We start from the raw sequence: 18,553 nt of genomic DNA, 5'->3' as shown, positions 1-18,553 counted from the left end.
CTATTAGTCTGGAATGACCAATTTAAGATAATTGGATCTGATTTCCAATCAAATTATTCAGCATAAATTCAGTTTGACTTTATGTCAAGAATGCTGGTGTTTAACCTAGTATCCTGCAATCCAAGCTGGCTCATTTTGTCAGCTCACAAAAGAGGAAAAAAACAGGTTCACCGAGCATTAATTATACGTGTAACCTTGTTTTAAGCAGAAAGAGTAAAAAGACAATTCCTTATCGATAAGGACTTGGGTTGGATTTATTTTCTAGTTTAGTAGCAAAAGTAAGTTAATTCATAGCAAGTTAGCATTCTTACTTTACAGAAAAGTACAGATATGAATATGTTTTATACGCTAAGGCCACCATCAGCTACTTAAGGCGAGGGAACTAGAACACTATCTTCTGAAGAACATTCAGTTTTGACTAAAAATAAGCAGTGATGAAATAACAGGTAAGTTATTCCCATTGTCACCTTTCTTATTCAAATGTGACTTACTGTTATATTAATTTCTTATCTTCCATTTTCTATCCATCGAATCTTCTTATGTCATTGACCAATAAATTGAAAATCCCATTGTTACATGTTGTCTAGTCTACTGTAGGTATTAATACATCATGATCAAGACCCCTCTTACATTCATCTTCAAGCTTATGTTTTCTAAACTGGTGATTTTCCAGCCCTTTCATGCTCCTGCTAACCATTCTGATTTCAAGTTTTCTAGTAACTTACCTGCACTTCTAAACTAAAAGAAGTAGCATTGCAGCACCTACACCAATGACACATACAAAGGTAAGATCATTGCTACTCTGCAGGGAGACAGAGATGTTTATTTGCTTTAACATAAGCATGTTGCCACAGCTTTGAAGCGACAGTTCTGTCCAGCTGTCTTGGGAATCGTGTTCTGTCACTGCAGCATGTTCCAGCCATCCACTCAGTGTCCCACAGTTTCTCTGACAGATCAGCTTTCAATGAAATTCGGACTCAGCAAGAAACTCTGTGAGGAAGAAGAATCAGATTTTACATTCTGAGTTTCCAGGGCCTATTGTGTCAGCCTTTCCTTAGTGACAGATGCGGGCTTGGAAAAATCTTGCTTCCCTGCAGAGAAGGTGGTGTTGGATCACTGAGCCTTGCTGCTGCAATAGAGCTAGATCTCTTCTCCTCCCTCAGGCACAGATCTTTCATCTCTTCAACCACATAGCCAGCAGTTACCTCACTCCTCTAACTACAGTGCTATAACTAGAAGCTCATATTAAATCCATTTTCTGCCCTGTCTTCAAGGTGGATTTTTTGGTCACTACTGCCAACAGTCCAGTTGCCATCCTGTAATTGTGACCTGGTTCATATTCTTTGTACTGCAAATGTTTGCTTTGCAAATTTTGTAAGTGTTCAGTATTGCTCTGAGTCAAAACACATTCTTCTTCATTATCTGTTGCCATCCTAGTCTTAAAAATTAAACTAGGAAGAATATTTTCAAGAATATTGAAATTGCAAGAATCCATCCTTTTGGATGTACAGGGCAGCCTTCTGTAGCCTTTTATTCAGTTCAATACAAGCTGTTGTCGATTCTGAAAACTCTTTTAATACAGGCACACTTCATGCTGTCAAGGAAACTGGCACTTCTTCTTCTTGGACTTTATTTCCTCACTTTATCATAACTCCATAATACAGGACCTAGCCATGGATAGCACAGTGTGTCACAGGCTAGTTTGAGAAAATAGGACAGGAAGTCTAATGAGCTTATATCACTTAATGTCCGTGCTCCCAGCTGAATTCTTGCAAAACTCTTTCCCAGACATCAACGGGGGAACATTTAGGGCTAATTTAACCAAACACATCCATCTCTCTCCTAAGATATGAAGACAGAAAATGCCTTATCGACACTCCAGACATGCTGAAGAATTGGTCATTTCTACCTTCATGCTATAATTAAAGCAGAATGATTAAAACTTGGTCACTCTTTTCAGAACAGGAAGTGGGAAAAGCCACCCACAGATGGTGCTAGATTGATAGGGCACAGAGAGACTCTTGATTGCATCAGCACTGTACTTGACCATTTTTATTTGGTAAGCTTAAGCAGTGCATTTCCCTCTTCCCTGTTTAGCAGTAGTAATTTCCTGTGTCCCATCCTCCTCTTACCCTATAATTTTGTAATGGAAGCTGTAATGACAACCAAGAATTACATGGAGAAAATTAACTGATTATTGCTTGTTGAAAACCAAAACAAACAACTTTTGTTCAGATAAATATACCATCCACTTGCAGCCAGTCAGGCTCCATGTCACCCTCTTCCCTGTAGATACTCTGCCCCCCATTCCATGCAAACTGAGCATTTCCTTTGTTATAAAGGGAGGCCAGGGATTGATGTTTCCCTGGGGAAGGGAGCAATCAGCACACCTGATTGTAATTTCAGGACAGAAGGCTTTTTCTTCATTTGCTCCCAGCCTATAAAGCTTTAGTCAATCTTAAACTAATAAGGATTTGTTAAACTGGTAATCAGATAATCAGAACCCAGTCCAAAACCAAGCCACTTACTCTTCTTTTATTTGTTAAATAGCTCACTTTTTACAGTCTGACAGCTTCTGACAAACCCTAATCACTCACTTGCTTATTTGCTACCTCTTTCTGCTCTTTAGCCCCTCTGACATCGGCCAGCTATCACTGCCAGCTATCCTGTCTCCACAAAACACACCTCCTATGTCATCCTAACTTTATGCAACCAAATCACCACCCTGGTTCTTCTTCTCTAATCACATCAAGATTAAATTTTTTCCTTCAAAACCTTAAGTACCTCTGTACTCATCCACATATGTTACCCAGGTTCATTTATCATCCCATGTCAGCTATTTTGGCAGTGATGTCAGCCTGTTTATTTCTTACATAAAATTTTTCTAATGTTTTCACATGCTATCTCTCCTGCACACAGTCCTCAGAATATTTATGTTCAGGCTACCTGTATTATATTAGTAATCACTTAAAACCACAAATCAAATAATTGATTCAGTCAGTTCAATCATTATTCTCTTAGCTGATGGATCATATGACCTGGGAGTGTTTTATCTTGGCTTACTATCTGTTTATCAATGCTGTCAGAACGCTTTGGTCAAAAAAATAAAAAAAAAAAAAAGGTGTATGTGGTAAGAGCAGGTAATTCCAAGCAGAGGGACTAGCATGATCACCACGAAAGACTGATGAATGCAGGAGGCATGGTTTCAATAAGCTCTCTGCTTTCCATCTGACCACAGCTGACTATGAGGAGACTTTGCCAGGATCTGTGTGTATTTATGCCAGGCTGGCTTTCTGCATTTGTGCAGTTTATTTAAATAAGAATTTAATTTCAGAGACTAGTTTCCCATATTTTATGTATACTGCAATAATAACAATAAAGAGGCAATAGGTAGGTATGTTGTGTCTTCTTCAAAGACAGCTTTGTTCCCATTGAGAAATCAATGAAGAAATTCTATGGTGGTGAAAGGAGTGAAGTAATTTTGAAATCAGTGGAGCTGAAATCATTTACAGCAGCAGAGAACAAAATCACTGCTTTCAGTTTTGAGAATACTGAGAAAAAGGCGTTTTAGAAATATATATGTATTGAGTCTCTGTTTCAACCATTGCAGATTTCATTCTATGAGCCTAGTAATAAGAGCCAAGACACACTAACTCCTGAATGGTTAAATATATTCTTTATGACTTGACAGGACAGCATTTAAGCATAATCTCTTCATAATCATGAATCACTGTTATTGAAATACATATGTTCCAGGGAGATTCTCATTTCACTCTACACCAAATATTTCATGGAGCAATCTACCTGTGAATGTATTTTGTGCTTACTCAAGCACTTAAAGTGGAAACTAACCCTTGGAACTAGTGAAAGCTGAGCTGACAAACTAGATCTGGGGAGTAGTGACTCTTCTTGCCACCTGGAATACACTTGTTTTCCTCCAGTATATGAATGGAAACATAAAAGTTCTCGTAAGAGTTTTCCAAGATGCTTAAATGTTGAACAAGAAATAATGTAAGCAGTTTAATAGAAGTGCAGTCTACAATTTTTTCTTATTTTTTAAGTAGAAATAAGAGATACTAAAATTTTATTTGTAAATTTTACAGGTGGAGAAAACCCATAGATGACTAAGGAGAAGTATTGTACACAGGTATAGCATAAAATTTCTTCTGTTTGTTGACAGAAAATTGTGAAAATATTTTAGCCTGATCAGATGAGCAAAATATACTATGGTATTAATGCATAATGGTAGTTCTGGATAACCCAAACTAAATAGTATGAGTAACAACTAAATGTATTTAGTAGGAAGGACTGTAGAAAATGAACATTCAGTGTAGTCCCACTAAGACTATTCTGGTTTTAAGAGAGAGTCATGACAGGCCATGACAATATTCCTTTGCACATGATCCCCAGTAATATCAGTGAATATAATGTTAAAAACAATCTGATGGACTGACCAGTGAAATATTCCAGACTTCATTATTTTGTCTATAGACTTGAATTCCCATGACTGTAATATAATATTCAAGGGCCACCTATTCCAAGCATCCTGACAATGAGGAAGTCAGGCAGAGGCAGAAACACCAGGAGGCTCAGTGGGTGAGCAGTGGGTTCTGAGGGAATGGGCAGAGGAAGTGGCTGAGCCACAATGTCACATTTGAGAAGTAAGCTGTGGCAGTGAAGCTGGTGGAGCTGTCAATGACTGGCAAAGGGGAAGCATAGCTACTGTTTTTAGTGAAGCAATAAGGAACACCAGTGGAACTGCAGGCCACTCAGTTGGCACACCCCTGTGCCCAGCAACATCACAGGTCAGAATGTGGTGGGCTCACAGGGCATGTGAATACACTGACTGTATACAACCACCATGTGAATTTCTCCTCCTGGATTAAGCAGTCTTATCTGTCAAGTTTCATTCCTGGCTACTTTTTTCCTGCCTTCTGCATTGTAAAGGCACACAATTAGTTTTGCCAAATTGGGAAACTGCCCCAGTGTAGTGACCAGCAGGGTCAGTTCACCAGTCTAGTTCACTGCATGAAAACTCACATGGTAGTGAGATGGTGAAGTAGGAGTCGCAGCAACTTTTCTATCAAGACTGCACACTAATTCCACTTCAAAAACTACCCCATAATTTTCCTTTGCTGTGATTTTGTCTTCTCCAGCCCTAAAACATACTCTAGAGAATTTTCCCAGCAAAAGAAAATTAGAATGTCACGTTGCAAACTTACTGGCTTCACATTCAAATATGCCAAAAAAATGAAATATATCTGTTTCTTAGTTATGCAGGTCAACTACATATTTATACTTCCCTTATTGCACACAAACTACACAGATTACTAATCGAGTCATGAAGTATACAAACATGTAAATAAAAATACTATGAAATGCAACAAGCTACTGCAACAGTCCATCCTGCCCCCCCCCCCACCAATTACAATTGCAGTGTAGCCACCACAACCTTAGTGCAGGGTAAATTGGTAGGAAAGGGAAAAAGTTCCAATAAGCCAGCAGTGAGAGCTGGGAGAGAAAAGTTTTACAAGGACCAGCAGTATTTAACTGTGGGCTCTTAAATCACACAAGTAAAGGACTGTTCTGGTGTGGTAAAAGGTTCAAATATGCACATATCATGCTCAGGAGAGCACATTCAAGCTTCCTGTAACTTCTGTAGTTGCTGCAGGCTATGTGATGCTCACTGTAGCCACCATCTGCCCAACAGCACAAGCATAGGGAAGCCACAAATGAATTTCAAATTTGAATGAACATTTGCAGTAAATGCCCCAGAACACAGGGGAGTCTGAAGTCAGCTGACACATCTGAACTTTCTGGTTGGTCCAATAGTTGAGTTCAGTAGAAAACATGGACAGCAGTCCAAGGCTAGTGTAAGTATAGTGCAGATAACTAACAAAATCTGCATTCCTCTTGCAAGTTTCCTCCACCCATTCCTGATTTTGTTTCTCTGATCTCTAGTCAGGACAGAACTTTGTATTTCTGAGTATAGGTGGAGTCAAATGACTTTTGAGGAGGGGAGGAGGGGATTCTTATAAAATCCGATGCTTACACATCCTGAAGGAGACAAATTGGTTTGTTCAGCTAGCCAGATGGTAGTTCAGATGAGAAAGATGACCTGGTGGTTTGCAGCACAACTCAAGAACTTACACAAACTGGAAGGTGAAGGAAGAGCTTCATATCCCATAGAAGCCTTGGCTATCTGAATAAGGTAATTTCTTGATGCTACTCTTGATTTTTGTTACTTCTAACTGGTTGCTCATAGCATTCAGCCCCTCTTTTCCATCCTAATATGCTTTGTCAATAAACTGCTATAGATCATACTCATTAGACTGACTCCTAAAATGATGTTGTGAAGTTAGAAAGGAAAATTTATTGACGAGTTCCTCCTGAATTTGTGTCTGAGGAGCAGTAACTAGTACGACTCTATTGTAGTTGAAGCTCTAGTGACAGGTGAGCATCAGCAGAGCCAGTCTGAGTGTTAGATGAAAGTCATAAGGTATCTGAATGTGACAAACATAGCCTGTTCCTTGACTGTGAACCAAGTCACATGTGTGGAGGAAATTTCAGCATAAATTACAATTGATTTCTTTGTTTCTTTCCATCTTTCTTCTAATACAACCAATAAATCAAGACTATATTATTTAATCTATTGTTAATTTATTAAAGCTATATTTTGTACTTAGTTTTACATAGTTCCTGTTTCGAGGTATCAACCTTTGGTAAAAGTACTTTTGTGTCTATGTATGTTAGGTATGTTTTTCTTCCTTTTCCCTTATTTTTTTGGTAAGTCCAAATATAAGGTAATAGTACAATATTTGTAGTGGAAATCCAAACCAAAAACCCATTACCAAGTCACATTTCTTTATCTAAGTGTGGAAAAACTTAATACTTGCCCTTTTTTGTCTTCTTGGGGAACCCATATCTGTAAAGTATCACCAGTCCACAAGGATCCCACACAACCTCCATTCAGCAAGAGTGAATGCACTTTTTTGAGGAGTGTTAAGTATGAGCTGCATGAAAACAAGAAGTTTAGGATTCATACTAATAACAGTTTTTTCTTGATTCCACCACCTTGTTGTTTTGCAAGGTGCAGCAAATGTGTTCAACTCATTTGCTCTTTTGTAAAAAATGAATTAGAACATGGAGCAAAAGATAACAAAGTAGAACAAGTATCCGTCTTCACAAATTTATGTGGCACCCTAAAATGCAAGCAATGAGATAAGCATTTTATAATTTATTTTTATTATTGTCTGATAAGCTTTTTGAATCATTGGCATGAATCAAAGCAGACATAGCTTGGAGAACTTGTAGAGCATGAATAGAGGAACAGCCCCGGTGCCTTAGAAAGTGTCTTTGTAGCTATCCAGGTGCAAAGATAAAGGTTGCACTCTTGTCTGCATGTTCTTGCTGGCAAAATTTGCCATGAGCATAATAATACTACTAACAGAGCTGTCTGCTCTTGCTGATGCACACACCAAGCACAGGCTTTTCTGATTTAAGTCCATGTCTCACAGGACATTGTTCCAGCTGCCATGAGAAATTTTGGAGGTAGGAGGCAGTGGGATGCTAGACAGAATGCTTATGCTTCCAGGCACAGCTTTACATTTTTGAGGGACCAGGCAAAACAAAAGGAGCAGTACCCTACAGGTACTCCTTTTTATTTAGAAGGTTAGCTCAAGGGACAAAATGGGTAAGTGAGGATATTAATATCTTACTGTTTACCATTACTCAATAGTTAAGAGCAAAAGGAGATCCTATGTAGGTTTTTTCATCTTAGGGTGTTTGCAATTACATAATGTTATAATGAACTTTCTCTTGCAAGTGAAGGAGGAAGAAAGCAAAGTGTAGTGTCAGAAGCATGTTCTCGTATTGTAATATCTATGTTTTCTTCTACCCTGTTCAGGCATTCCAACAATTCCCTATAGTATGTAGCTGCACTGCTTTCAAATCCATAGGGCTGCTGGAAAATAACTACCTAATTAATTAATAATACAACTGAAACAGTAATTTCATTTTGGAGTTACATGTAACACTGTGATCATTAAAAGGAACTGAAGAATGAATTCTGAGCTGTGACATAAAAGATGTATTTGTCCTAGGGAAACATGCTGTTCATTTAAGTTTTGAGAGCAGTAAGGCCCAATTTATTCTCCTCCTGGGACAGAGTTTGCCTAATGAAAGTGAAGGGTGCTGGATGGTGTCATGCAGATTTTATCATGCCTGTTTTAGTCTGGGTGTTGCCTGGTAAGCAACAGGATTTCTTCTATCTGTCTTGTGGCCCAAATTATAATCCCTTGCCCAGGCATGTCTATGCAGAATGCAGAAATATCAGTATCACTCTCCCTAGGCAGGCTCATTTAGCTTGAGAGTTGCATCCTTTTTATGTTCTTCCAAGCCTCAAACAAAATTATCACCATGCTATTTGAACTCAGCATTGTCAGAATGCTACAGCTACAGCTTGATGTAATTTCTGTATTTTCTTATAGCAAACTGAGCACTAATACAAGTATTAATGCTTCCAACTTTTCAAAATTTATGATCTTTGAAAGAATTTTGAAATCTTTGACAACTGAGAAAACAGGTGCAGCAAGATCTGACAACTTGCTTAAGATCACCCCAGAAACTGTGGGAATGAAAACCTGATTCTTTCATACAGACCTCAACACAAGGCAGTCCCTCCCTCTCTTGTGGCTGTTTTAACATTTTTTAAGATGTGCAAATGAGTCCAGTGCCATGTCAGGCCATGTCAGTCCAGATATGGGGCAGCTGAATGATTTTGTTTCTCATTCCTACAAGGCTCTCATGGCTTCTTTTCCCCACACTGCTGCAGTGATTCAGATCCTCCTGAGATCATGCACGTCAAGGGAGCAAATCACAGGACTAGTGACTGCTTCTTTGTACTGGATAATTTCAAGTGGTATGAATTCCCTCATGCAGCTCATTTTTTCCAGGTGCACACAGGGTAGATAATTTTAAGTATAGTACGTCTTCATCTCTCTCAAGTTTCCCATTCTCCTCCAGAGATAGGTCTTTTTTGGTCTTCTGTATCTTGTACAATATCTCTGCTCAGAATTTAGTGTCCATGAAGAAACTGGAAGAATGTATGAATGTTTTTTTCCCTCCAGCCAGATCCCATGTCCTCCATGCACTGCATGATTGCTGCATGTTTATCATAAAACTTTTAAGGGGAAATATGCTTTTTCAGTTTTGTGCTTTATAAGATGTTCCTGCTTAAGAATATATCTTTGCAAGGATGGATGTGCACCATTTTGGCAAAAATGCTTGGTGTTGCAGGAATTATTAATATTTATAAATGCTAAAATGCTGAGGACCCTAAAATTCTTCTATCTTTGAAAATCTTCATGTCTGAATATTTTCCCATTGTCTTCTCTCCTTTGTTCACATCTGCATATTTCTTTTGCTTTCTTAACTCTGTACTTGAATTTTTTTAACATTTCTTTATTCAGTCTTCTGTCTCTTGAGGCCTCTGTTATCCAGGTAATATTTTCAGTCAAACCACTGTAATAAATGTTGTATTTTAACTTGATGATTACTTGTGTAAGCCATTCCTAGAATATTTTAATTAATTTCGTTTACAATGGGCCTTCTACCAATTTGCAGATCTGTTAAAAAACCTCATCACCATCACTACCACTCCAAGAAAAAAAAAAAAAAAGAAAAACAACCCAAAAACCAGAGAAGATCTAAGAATTAGAAAAGATGCAGACTAAAGACAGCAATCCACCAGACGGTGGCTATGGATGGGTTGTGGTAGTGTCAGCCTTCATGGTGATGGGCCTCACTGTTGCTGTCCTCAAGACTTTTGGTCTGTTCTTTGTTGAAATCCAGCAGCACTTTGATGAACGTGCAAGCACCACTTCTTGGATCACATCAGTAACCATTGCTGTCTTTCATTTAGGAGGTAAGTAGTAGTACTCCTCTAGCATTTTATTTTAATATTAACTATCTGAGAAAGTTTGGAAGTCTTCCTTAAAAAACCCAATCCCAGAAACATATAAGGTCTAGACTTCCTTCTCTTGTCTCTACAGAAAATACAGAAAAATTTCAGAAAATTGGCATTTAATGCCTCATATATGGACTAGGTTAATAACAAAACTCTATAGACACAGGAATCTGATTGCTTGAAAAAACATCATGTTCCTAAACTCAGTATTAAGTTTTGCTACAGGCTTTGAGTTAAACTCATTAGGGATAATAGCCACAGAGCTTGTTGAATCAAGCTCTTAAAACAGTTTGTCCAAGTTCACTGATCTCAGTGTTACTGTCACTTTTTCAAAGTACTTCAAAATACAAGGATTGTGACCCTATCCATCAGGTAAGCCATCTGCTACCAAAATTATTCTCAGTCCCACTTTTTCTCACTTCTTTTTATCGTCACCAAGATCCCCTTTCTCTGCATGTAATTACCAATTCTATGTCTTCTTCACCCCTCTTACGATACTTCCAAGCCATTGATCTCCCAGAAGACTCACAGGGTTAAAAAGAAAAAAAAAATATTCATGCAGAGAGAACTCAATAAAGACATGGCCATGCAAGCAGAGAGTAGGGGGAGATAGAGTGAAATATCACAGTCAAAGGCAGTGAGGTCAAATACCACATCACACCAAATGAAGGAGGGGAAAATTAGAAACATACTGCATTTGACTCAGCTTGGTTGTTTAGAGAGTTCTTAGTGCCCTCTAAACTGCATGATCCTTCACATGATGTGAGGATTCCAAACATGTGCAGGCATGAACTGTACAGAATTTGTGCAGTCTGCTCTGCATATTCTCATAGAGATATATGGTTGCTATAGGTAAATATACTTACATAATAAGTGCTATCATAATTTTGTTTCTGAAGACACTTCTTTGCATAGACACTGTATAATTACATGCATCCTACTCAGTCCACACCTACCAGTATTATTGCTTGGAACTGCAGTACTTCCAAACCTCAAGAGCAATTGATATTTCTTTGAAAAATGTATTCAGAAGGAAAAAAAAGAGTAACCCAAAGTCGAAGTAAAAAGATAAAATAAGTCACGAGTTGAAAAGTTATTATCAGTTCCATAAACTGCATCCTTGATGCCTGCTTTGCAGTGACAGATACAATTAACTGAAAAAAAAAAATTGAAAAACCTGCTTCACAGACCACAGAAATTAATAAATGGTAATCCATCAATTTGGTTAACAAAATAGATATATCACTGACATATTGTGATACTATTGTGTCATTCAGGCATTTGAACTTCATGAGAAGAAAAAGCCAGCATAGGAGGGAAAAACTTAATAGTCCTGTTTTAGTTAGATTTTGTTTTGTTTTAGCATATATTTACATTGTATAGGAATGTATGAAGGAATAGAGCACATGACACAATAATATCAAGTATAAACCAGAAAAAAAATTTTTGCCCAGCCACATGGGAGGCCAGCCTACTTCAAGGAAGGCAGCTATAATTTTCAGCAGAAGTTGTTTTACATCCTTTGAAATCCATTGAAAATAATCCTCTTTCAGTGAAAAAAGGTTGCTGGTCAAACATTCCAAATCCCCTCTGTATAATAGTTTATAAATGTCTCAGGTCAATACATAATTGTTCTCATCTTTTTCTGCCTTTTCTTCATTTATAGAGACCACAAGACTTCCTGATGAAGATCACCTGAGCCTCCAGTTCTCTGAGCACATTTCCTGGCCTGGCTTAGTCTTTCTTAATGTCTATCTCTGGGAAACCTTAAGTGTCACTTGGCTCAGTAGAAGGATAATTACTGAATTATTATTTTTTCCTATTTGGATCCTTTCAACAGCAAGTCTTGTTTCTTGTGTCAAAGGAGAGGATGTGCTTCCACTCCTGAGGTTTGCACTTACAACGGGCTATTAACTTTACCATGGCAAGGATTCTCCCCATCACCTTCACCAGCCTTCTCTTGGTACTGATGTACATCTCCCAACACCTTTCTCTCTGTACCCTTGTTGTCATCCCTTTCCATTGTGCATTTTCTGTGTGTTGCCCTTGTCCTTTCAGACTCTGGAGTCAAGCTGTTTTACCATTTCCAGTTCTGCAGCTAGCTTCTTTCTTTCTCTTGCTACTCGATGTTTAATTTCTGACTGTTTATTCTTCTTATTTGCTGTTTAAGAATTGAAATTTGGTAATATTTCTGCTGAGCTGCAGATCTTTTTCTTGTCTTCAAGAACTTTCATGGATGTTATCCTGTGTCTAATTTTCTCTTATTTTTTTCATCATATTTTGTGATTCACCAACTGTATGTACTTTGTCATGTCTCATCAACTACATCTTAAGATAACGACTGAATTTCAGTATCATTTTAACATGCTTATAAAATTATCAGATTTTTGCTGTAAAAGCTGATGAGACATTTGAGGTTTGTATAACTCCTGCCAGGTCTTTCTGCTGTCAGACAATGTACATGCTGCAGATTTTGCAACAAATGTACTCATCTTAGCTACCAAATTCTCTTAATTCTGATTAGCACCAGTTAATGTACAACAACCTGCCCCTACAAACTACTATGAAACCTTCCTTGCTGGCTGCTCTCTCTTACTAATTGTCTTCCTACTCATTTTAATTTAGAAGCGTGGTCCCCCTCAACTGAATTCTGTTTTATGCATGAACTCCAGTTCCCAGGACATTTAACAGACTGTGGGGAGCAGGTTCATGCCAGGTGGTACTTGGGAACCCCCTAGTGGCCATGGCCATTTAAAGGAATCCTACGGCCTTGACCTCTACTCCTGTGATGCTGACGGAAAAAACAGTCAGGCAGTAAAATTGTCCTTAATTAAGCAAAAATATCCCTGACATTTCAGGTGTTTCCAGAAAGTGACTAGAGACCAAAGCAGCTGCTGCACCATCATAACTGTACCATCTGCACCTTTACCCTTGTGTTGAAGAGCCCCTGCACTCTGTTGTGAGAAACTGTACCTACCACTAAATATTTAAGAAATGAACTGCCAATTTTCTGTAAAAAGTATTACTATAAAATAAACCCTAATTTTTGGTCCTTTATAAACTTCTAAAATTCCATTAAGGGTTGATTTTTGCAAAATTCTAGAAAACAAAAGTTAGTTTTCTCCAGAAAGTTTTCATGCCAGACATATCAGTAACACTTTCTCAATAGTACGATTTTTATAGATGAACCTATAGATTCTGTGGCTGAAGTTTCACTTTCTGCTAAAGCAGTCCATGCTTTAGAGGTTCTGTCTTGTTTCATCCTTACATGAAAATCAGTAGAACTGTCCTACTACGAGGAAGGCACTAAAATGCTCTTTCCCTTTAAAAGAGTCCACATATGTTGAATATATTTTCAAATTTCTGCCTCAGGAACAGTAATTTCTCTATCAGCAAGGATACAATTTTGAAACTTTGATTGACCTCCTACCCCATCCAGCAGAATTAAGGCTGTTTGTGTCAAGCATTATAAGGGTAGTCCTCATCAAAATTTTTATTTATTTGGCCATATTGATGAGATGAATGTTCTTAATGTATTTTTCCTTCTCCGATTTTTCTGCTGATCTAGCCCCTGTTGCCAGTTCACTGTGTGTACAATATACCCATCGGACAGTTGTGATCACTGGAGGACTTCTGGCCTTTTCAGGAATGGCATTGGGATTTTTTGGACTCAACATGGTGTGGATGTATGCAACAACTGGCTTCCTACAGGGTATGAATTTATGGCTTTATGGCTTTCTTCCACCAGCAACTTATTTGAGGGTGCTAGTGGTAGGAGTTTTAAAATCTGGTATCTGTTTTGACTTTATGAGCAGCCAGAACAAGCAGAGCTCTTTAAAAGTGACTTTCCTCCTGTTCCACTCTGGAAATAAGAATTTACACAGGAAACCTGCAACAACAAAGAAGACAAAAATTTAGATGCCAGTAATTTACACTTGCAAACTATATGCAAGCAGAAAATTAAACGTTTTGTTTTTCATTCAAAGAGAATGAAAAACAAAGCATTCATAAGAGCTTTGTGAAGGTTTAAAAAAACTTCATAAAGGGTACTGAAGCAAAAAGACAGGGAGATCCCAAATTCTATACCTTCAATCAGCTTATCTTATGTTTTGAACAGAGTCCCAGGCTTTCATTTTGTTCCAATCCTGTCCTTTACTTCAGGCAAAGCCAGGCCAGAAAATTGTCTCCAACAGCTAGCAGATTTTCCTGGAACAGGAAGCAAAGCTAGCAGGGAATAAAATAAACCATTCTGAATTCTGCACTGGATGCCTGAGAAAATGTCTGGAATTTGAACCCTTTGGCAGACCTGGGGTGCCAAAGAGTGTTGGGAGCCATCAAAATAACTCTTAAGTTAGAGCAGGTTTTAAGTTTGCTCAAAGCAGTTGAGCAAGAAAATGAAGAGCAAATAGAGGCAATATACACCAGCTTCCTTCATGTCCCACCTCATGTCTACCCTGAACGCAGCTCAGCTTAACCAGCTGGTCTGACCTAGTACCAGTCTTAACACAGACAGCATGGACTGGGATCTGCCTAGCTTCAACCCCATGACCATGTGATTTCTCATGCGCTGGCAAAGCTGTGAAACCAACTTCTTTTTTTTTTTTAGGTGAGAATGTAATAATGTATATACTTCATGCTCTGCTTTTTCACTTGAATATATACAACATACAGAATATAATGTATAACAAATATACCCTTACACCTACACCAGTTAAGCTCATGCTTCTTCGAGGCAAAAATGTTTTCCTTCTAACACTTTTTAACTTTGCAAACATAGGAGCACTGACTGCTTCAATTTCCACCTTCACCAAATACCTCAATAGTGTCTAACCAGTGCTACTTCTATTGGTGTTTTTCAGGTCTTGGCATTTCTTTTTCGTGGACACCAGCCATTAGCATTGTTAGCCGCTATTTTTCTAAGAAAAGGCCTTTGGCCAATGCTATTGCCAGTGCTGGAGAATGTGCCTTTGCATTCATGTTTGGGCCATTTTTCCAGTGGTTGATTAGTCAATATGGATGGAAAGGTGCCCTCTTGATCATAGGGGGCATCCAACTCAATATTTGTGTCTGTGGAGTACTGATGCGTCCCCTGGCAAGCAGCTGCTTCCTTGAGGCCAGCCATGGTGAAACTGAAGTACCACCTGGCAACGGTGCATCCAGGACAGACAAAGAAGATCAGTCTCCCATCACGCACAAAACCTTCAACTGGATGCTTGTGAGGCGACCAGAATTTGTACTTTATGCCATTTTTGGTATATTAGCTGCCATGAGTTTTTTTGTTCCTCCATTATTTTTAGTTCCACTGAGCTACAGCCTGGGAATAGATGAATCATGGACTGCATCCCTCCTATCCATTTTGGCTATGGTGGACTTTGGAGGCAGATTGCTGTGTGGCTGGTATGCCAACCTCCATGTTACCAAAACCATTCATTTGCTGGCAATGGCAATTACATTGATCAGTACTTCCCTGATGCTCTTGCCACTGGCTAACAATTACCTTTCCTTGGCAATATTCACTGGCTTCTATGGATTCTTCTTTGGTACAACAGTCGCCATTCACATTACAGTGCTAGCAGATGTTGTTGGCATGCCAGAATTTGACAGTGCCCTAGGACTTTTCATGCTTATTCGAAGCACTGGAGGTTTTGTGGGGCCTCCTCTTGCGGGTAAGTTAAGACAACTCACTGCCAAATACAGTTTAAAAGAGGAAAGGGGAATGGTAATCTGAACTGAAAAGATCTGGATCTGCACTCAACTTTCCCCCTTTTTTAGTTCAGGAGTATCTGAGCCAAGAAGTACATTAAAAAAAATTGTCAGTTTAAATCCTCTCCAAAATACATTGCTCCCTCTCTTCTGTGTGATTTTGGAGATACCTTTACCACAAGAAAGGAGGGATGAAAGGCAGGGTTCACATGGTGGTCCTGCTTCCTGAATCCCATGTAATGCTACTTGATGGCCTCCAACTATCTAGCTATGAAAGTGTGCCTTTGGAACAGGGAGCAGACACACACTTTCAGAGAAGAAACTGAAATTTGAGACTAGTGATGTTGCACAAATGTTGGTATTGTTGGGAGGGTTTCTACAGAAGTTCAAATTGAACAGCTTGAAACATTAGGCTATGCAAACCTCAAGGAAATATTCAGAGAAATGCCTGCTGGTTTTAGACAGCATTTGAGCCAACTAGTATAATAAACAGGGAAGGCAGCACATAAGAACAGTGGGAAGAGAGAGCAGACAATGAGACAGCACATGGATTTATGGGCTGGCAACAAGATTTGGTCATCTCGGAAAAATGCAAGACAAATGAACTGCAAGCTGTAGAGGCTTTAAAAAGTGATATGGCAAAAAAAAATAAAATTGACCTGTGTGACTTTTACAATGCAGATCTGAGTCCTCATCCAAAGACCATTGTTCACACACTACAAGTGACATTTTGTGATAATGACATTGCTAATGGTTTGCAAATGAGTCAGAATGAATACTGGAACATTTTAATTCACTTTTGAAATATAGGAACCAAGAAGATTTGTAGAGGGTTTGAAACAGAACAGTATCAAAAATGTGTCGGAAAGATCTGAATAAAATACTGTTTATAGCGGCTGGTCACTAGTACCGATTATCTGGGAATCAGTGTGGCCCCTTTTTGTATATTTAGTGAACTACAAAGAAGATATGGAAGAGCAGGGAATCCTAAGTGCCTCTCAAGATCTCCACTCCTCTTTTGAGTGTAAAATCTAAAATCTGAGTTCATGGTTCTTGTGCCTATATAGGGCTGACCTTAGTTTAGAATGTGGGCTATGGAGTACCCTAAACATGGACAAACTTCCCACAAACAAGCCACCTTCATCAGCCCACAAAGGAATGTGCCATCATACCCACAAGGCAGCTGACACACTGCTGCAGTGCTACTACTGTGCTGTAGAGATTTTTCATTATAATACACAATGGCATCACATATTTTGGTTGGCTGCAACGTCCCTGAAAACCAAGGTCTTTTTGTTAACATCTGTGACTCTTTGTAAAATGATGAACTGGAAACCCATAACATGCCAGACAAATTCTCCAATTTTGTCTCCAGCAGATGAATCTCCTTTCCTTCTTTAAACTCCCTCCTGCTGTAGTTATGGTCCAAATTACAGCAACTGGTGACAGCTACACCACAGAACATGGAGCTGCTCACATACATAGCTGCACAGTCTGTCTTTTTTTCTGCCAGTACTTGCACTGTCTGCCACACTTGAGGCTGGAAAGTGCTTCAAACTGTGTAATATATTGTTTCACTAGCAATTCACATATGAAAAACAATGAGACATGTATTGTGTTTCAAAACACAAAAATGAAAAATGCTGTACTGGTGTGATGTTCCATGTGCTCATGGTGTAGAAATCTGCCAGACAAGTATGCAGCCAGCACAGTGCCTTTGTAAGAGGATATATTAACACTGCTGAGCTAATTCACATTAGCCTGTTCTCTGTCAATCATATTCCTGTCATTTGTTTCTCTCCAGGTCTGATTGTGGACATGGCTGGAGATTACAGAGCAGGCTTCTACATGGCAGGAGCCATTCTTGTCCTATCAGCTGGATTTTTAATTATTTTAGATCGACTCCAACAGAGAAAAATAAGAGGAAGCAAGATTAGAACTAGACCAGAAAAGTCAATGCTACCCTACCCGTCCCTCCATATCCTGAAACATCAAACCAGAAGGTATGGAGAGCACAATGTAGTGGTGTGACTACATGAGACCTCTGACAGCATCTCAAGGACACATGGAAGTGTTTTATTTTTGCCAAACTCACTACTATCAGGATTTACAAAAGAACAGAAGTTTGGGTACAACTGTTTGAAACAAAGGAGGGAAGTAATTAATTTACATGCAAACTAGAGCAGTACCATTACTATATTGTTTTGATATTGAAATTGCATTTTGACTATGCAAGTCTTCAGTAGAGTGCCAGATGGCTATGCTAAATGAAATAGGCAAACCATAGTCTAAATTAAATTGCCATGAAGCATGTGTGCAGCAGATAGAAACTCTACCCCAAACTGCAGACTGTAGCTATCGCTAAATAAAAGGAAGAGGCATCAGCTCATAAATGCTTACTTGGGGAAGTGGTACCCAGTATTTTCAGTAAACAAGTTGGATCTGAAAGCACAAGTAAATTAATACAGTTTTGAGCTGAAGGGTTTGCAGAGCAGTGCTGGAATAAGATAAATAAATAAACAAGCCTGATAAAAGTTATATGAGGAATAGAATACAGTAGAGAGAAATGCAGTCCTAGATATCAGAAGTAAAAAGCAAAATACACCCACACAACATGGAGAAGGAATGAAGAGTAGTAGAGGAAGACCTAAGGCTACAGGGGACTTCAAACTGAATAAGAATCCCAAATGCAACCCTGTATTAAAAATAGCAAATGTCATTCTGCGTTATGGTAATATAGAGGAGATAACAATGGCAATACAGAAGAGATAACAATGCTTGCAGGGCTTTAACTGGAAGAAGTACATGAGTTACAAATAATTAAGGAGAACATAAATGAGAGAATTAAGAAATTAAGGGAAAAGTATAAGAAATAAAGTTTGC

General features: G+C 38.6%; 1 protein-coding gene across 1 annotated transcript; it reads left to right on the top strand.

Annotated features, from left to right (window-relative positions):
• The first annotated feature begins 367 nt into the window (after positions 1-367).
• Positions 368-17,701, top strand: LOC132322367 (monocarboxylate transporter 13-like). Its single transcript, XM_059836755.1, has 5 exons — positions 368-446; positions 9,625-9,925; positions 13,536-13,679; positions 14,827-15,633; positions 17,475-17,701. The coding sequence occupies exons 2-5, from the start codon at positions 9,724-9,726 to the stop codon at positions 17,699-17,701; spliced, it is 1,380 nt and encodes a 459-aa protein (XP_059692738.1). The 5' UTR covers positions 368-446; positions 9,625-9,723.
• The last annotated feature ends 852 nt before the right edge of the window (positions 17,702-18,553 follow it).

This window comes from Haemorhous mexicanus, chromosome Z (assembly GCF_027477595.1).
Source record: "Haemorhous mexicanus isolate bHaeMex1 chromosome Z, bHaeMex1.pri, whole genome shotgun sequence".
NCBI lineage: Eukaryota > Metazoa > Chordata > Aves > Passeriformes > Fringillidae > Haemorhous > Haemorhous mexicanus.
The sequence above is the reverse complement of the archived record's forward strand: the minus strand, read 5'-3'. Positions and strand labels throughout refer to the sequence as shown.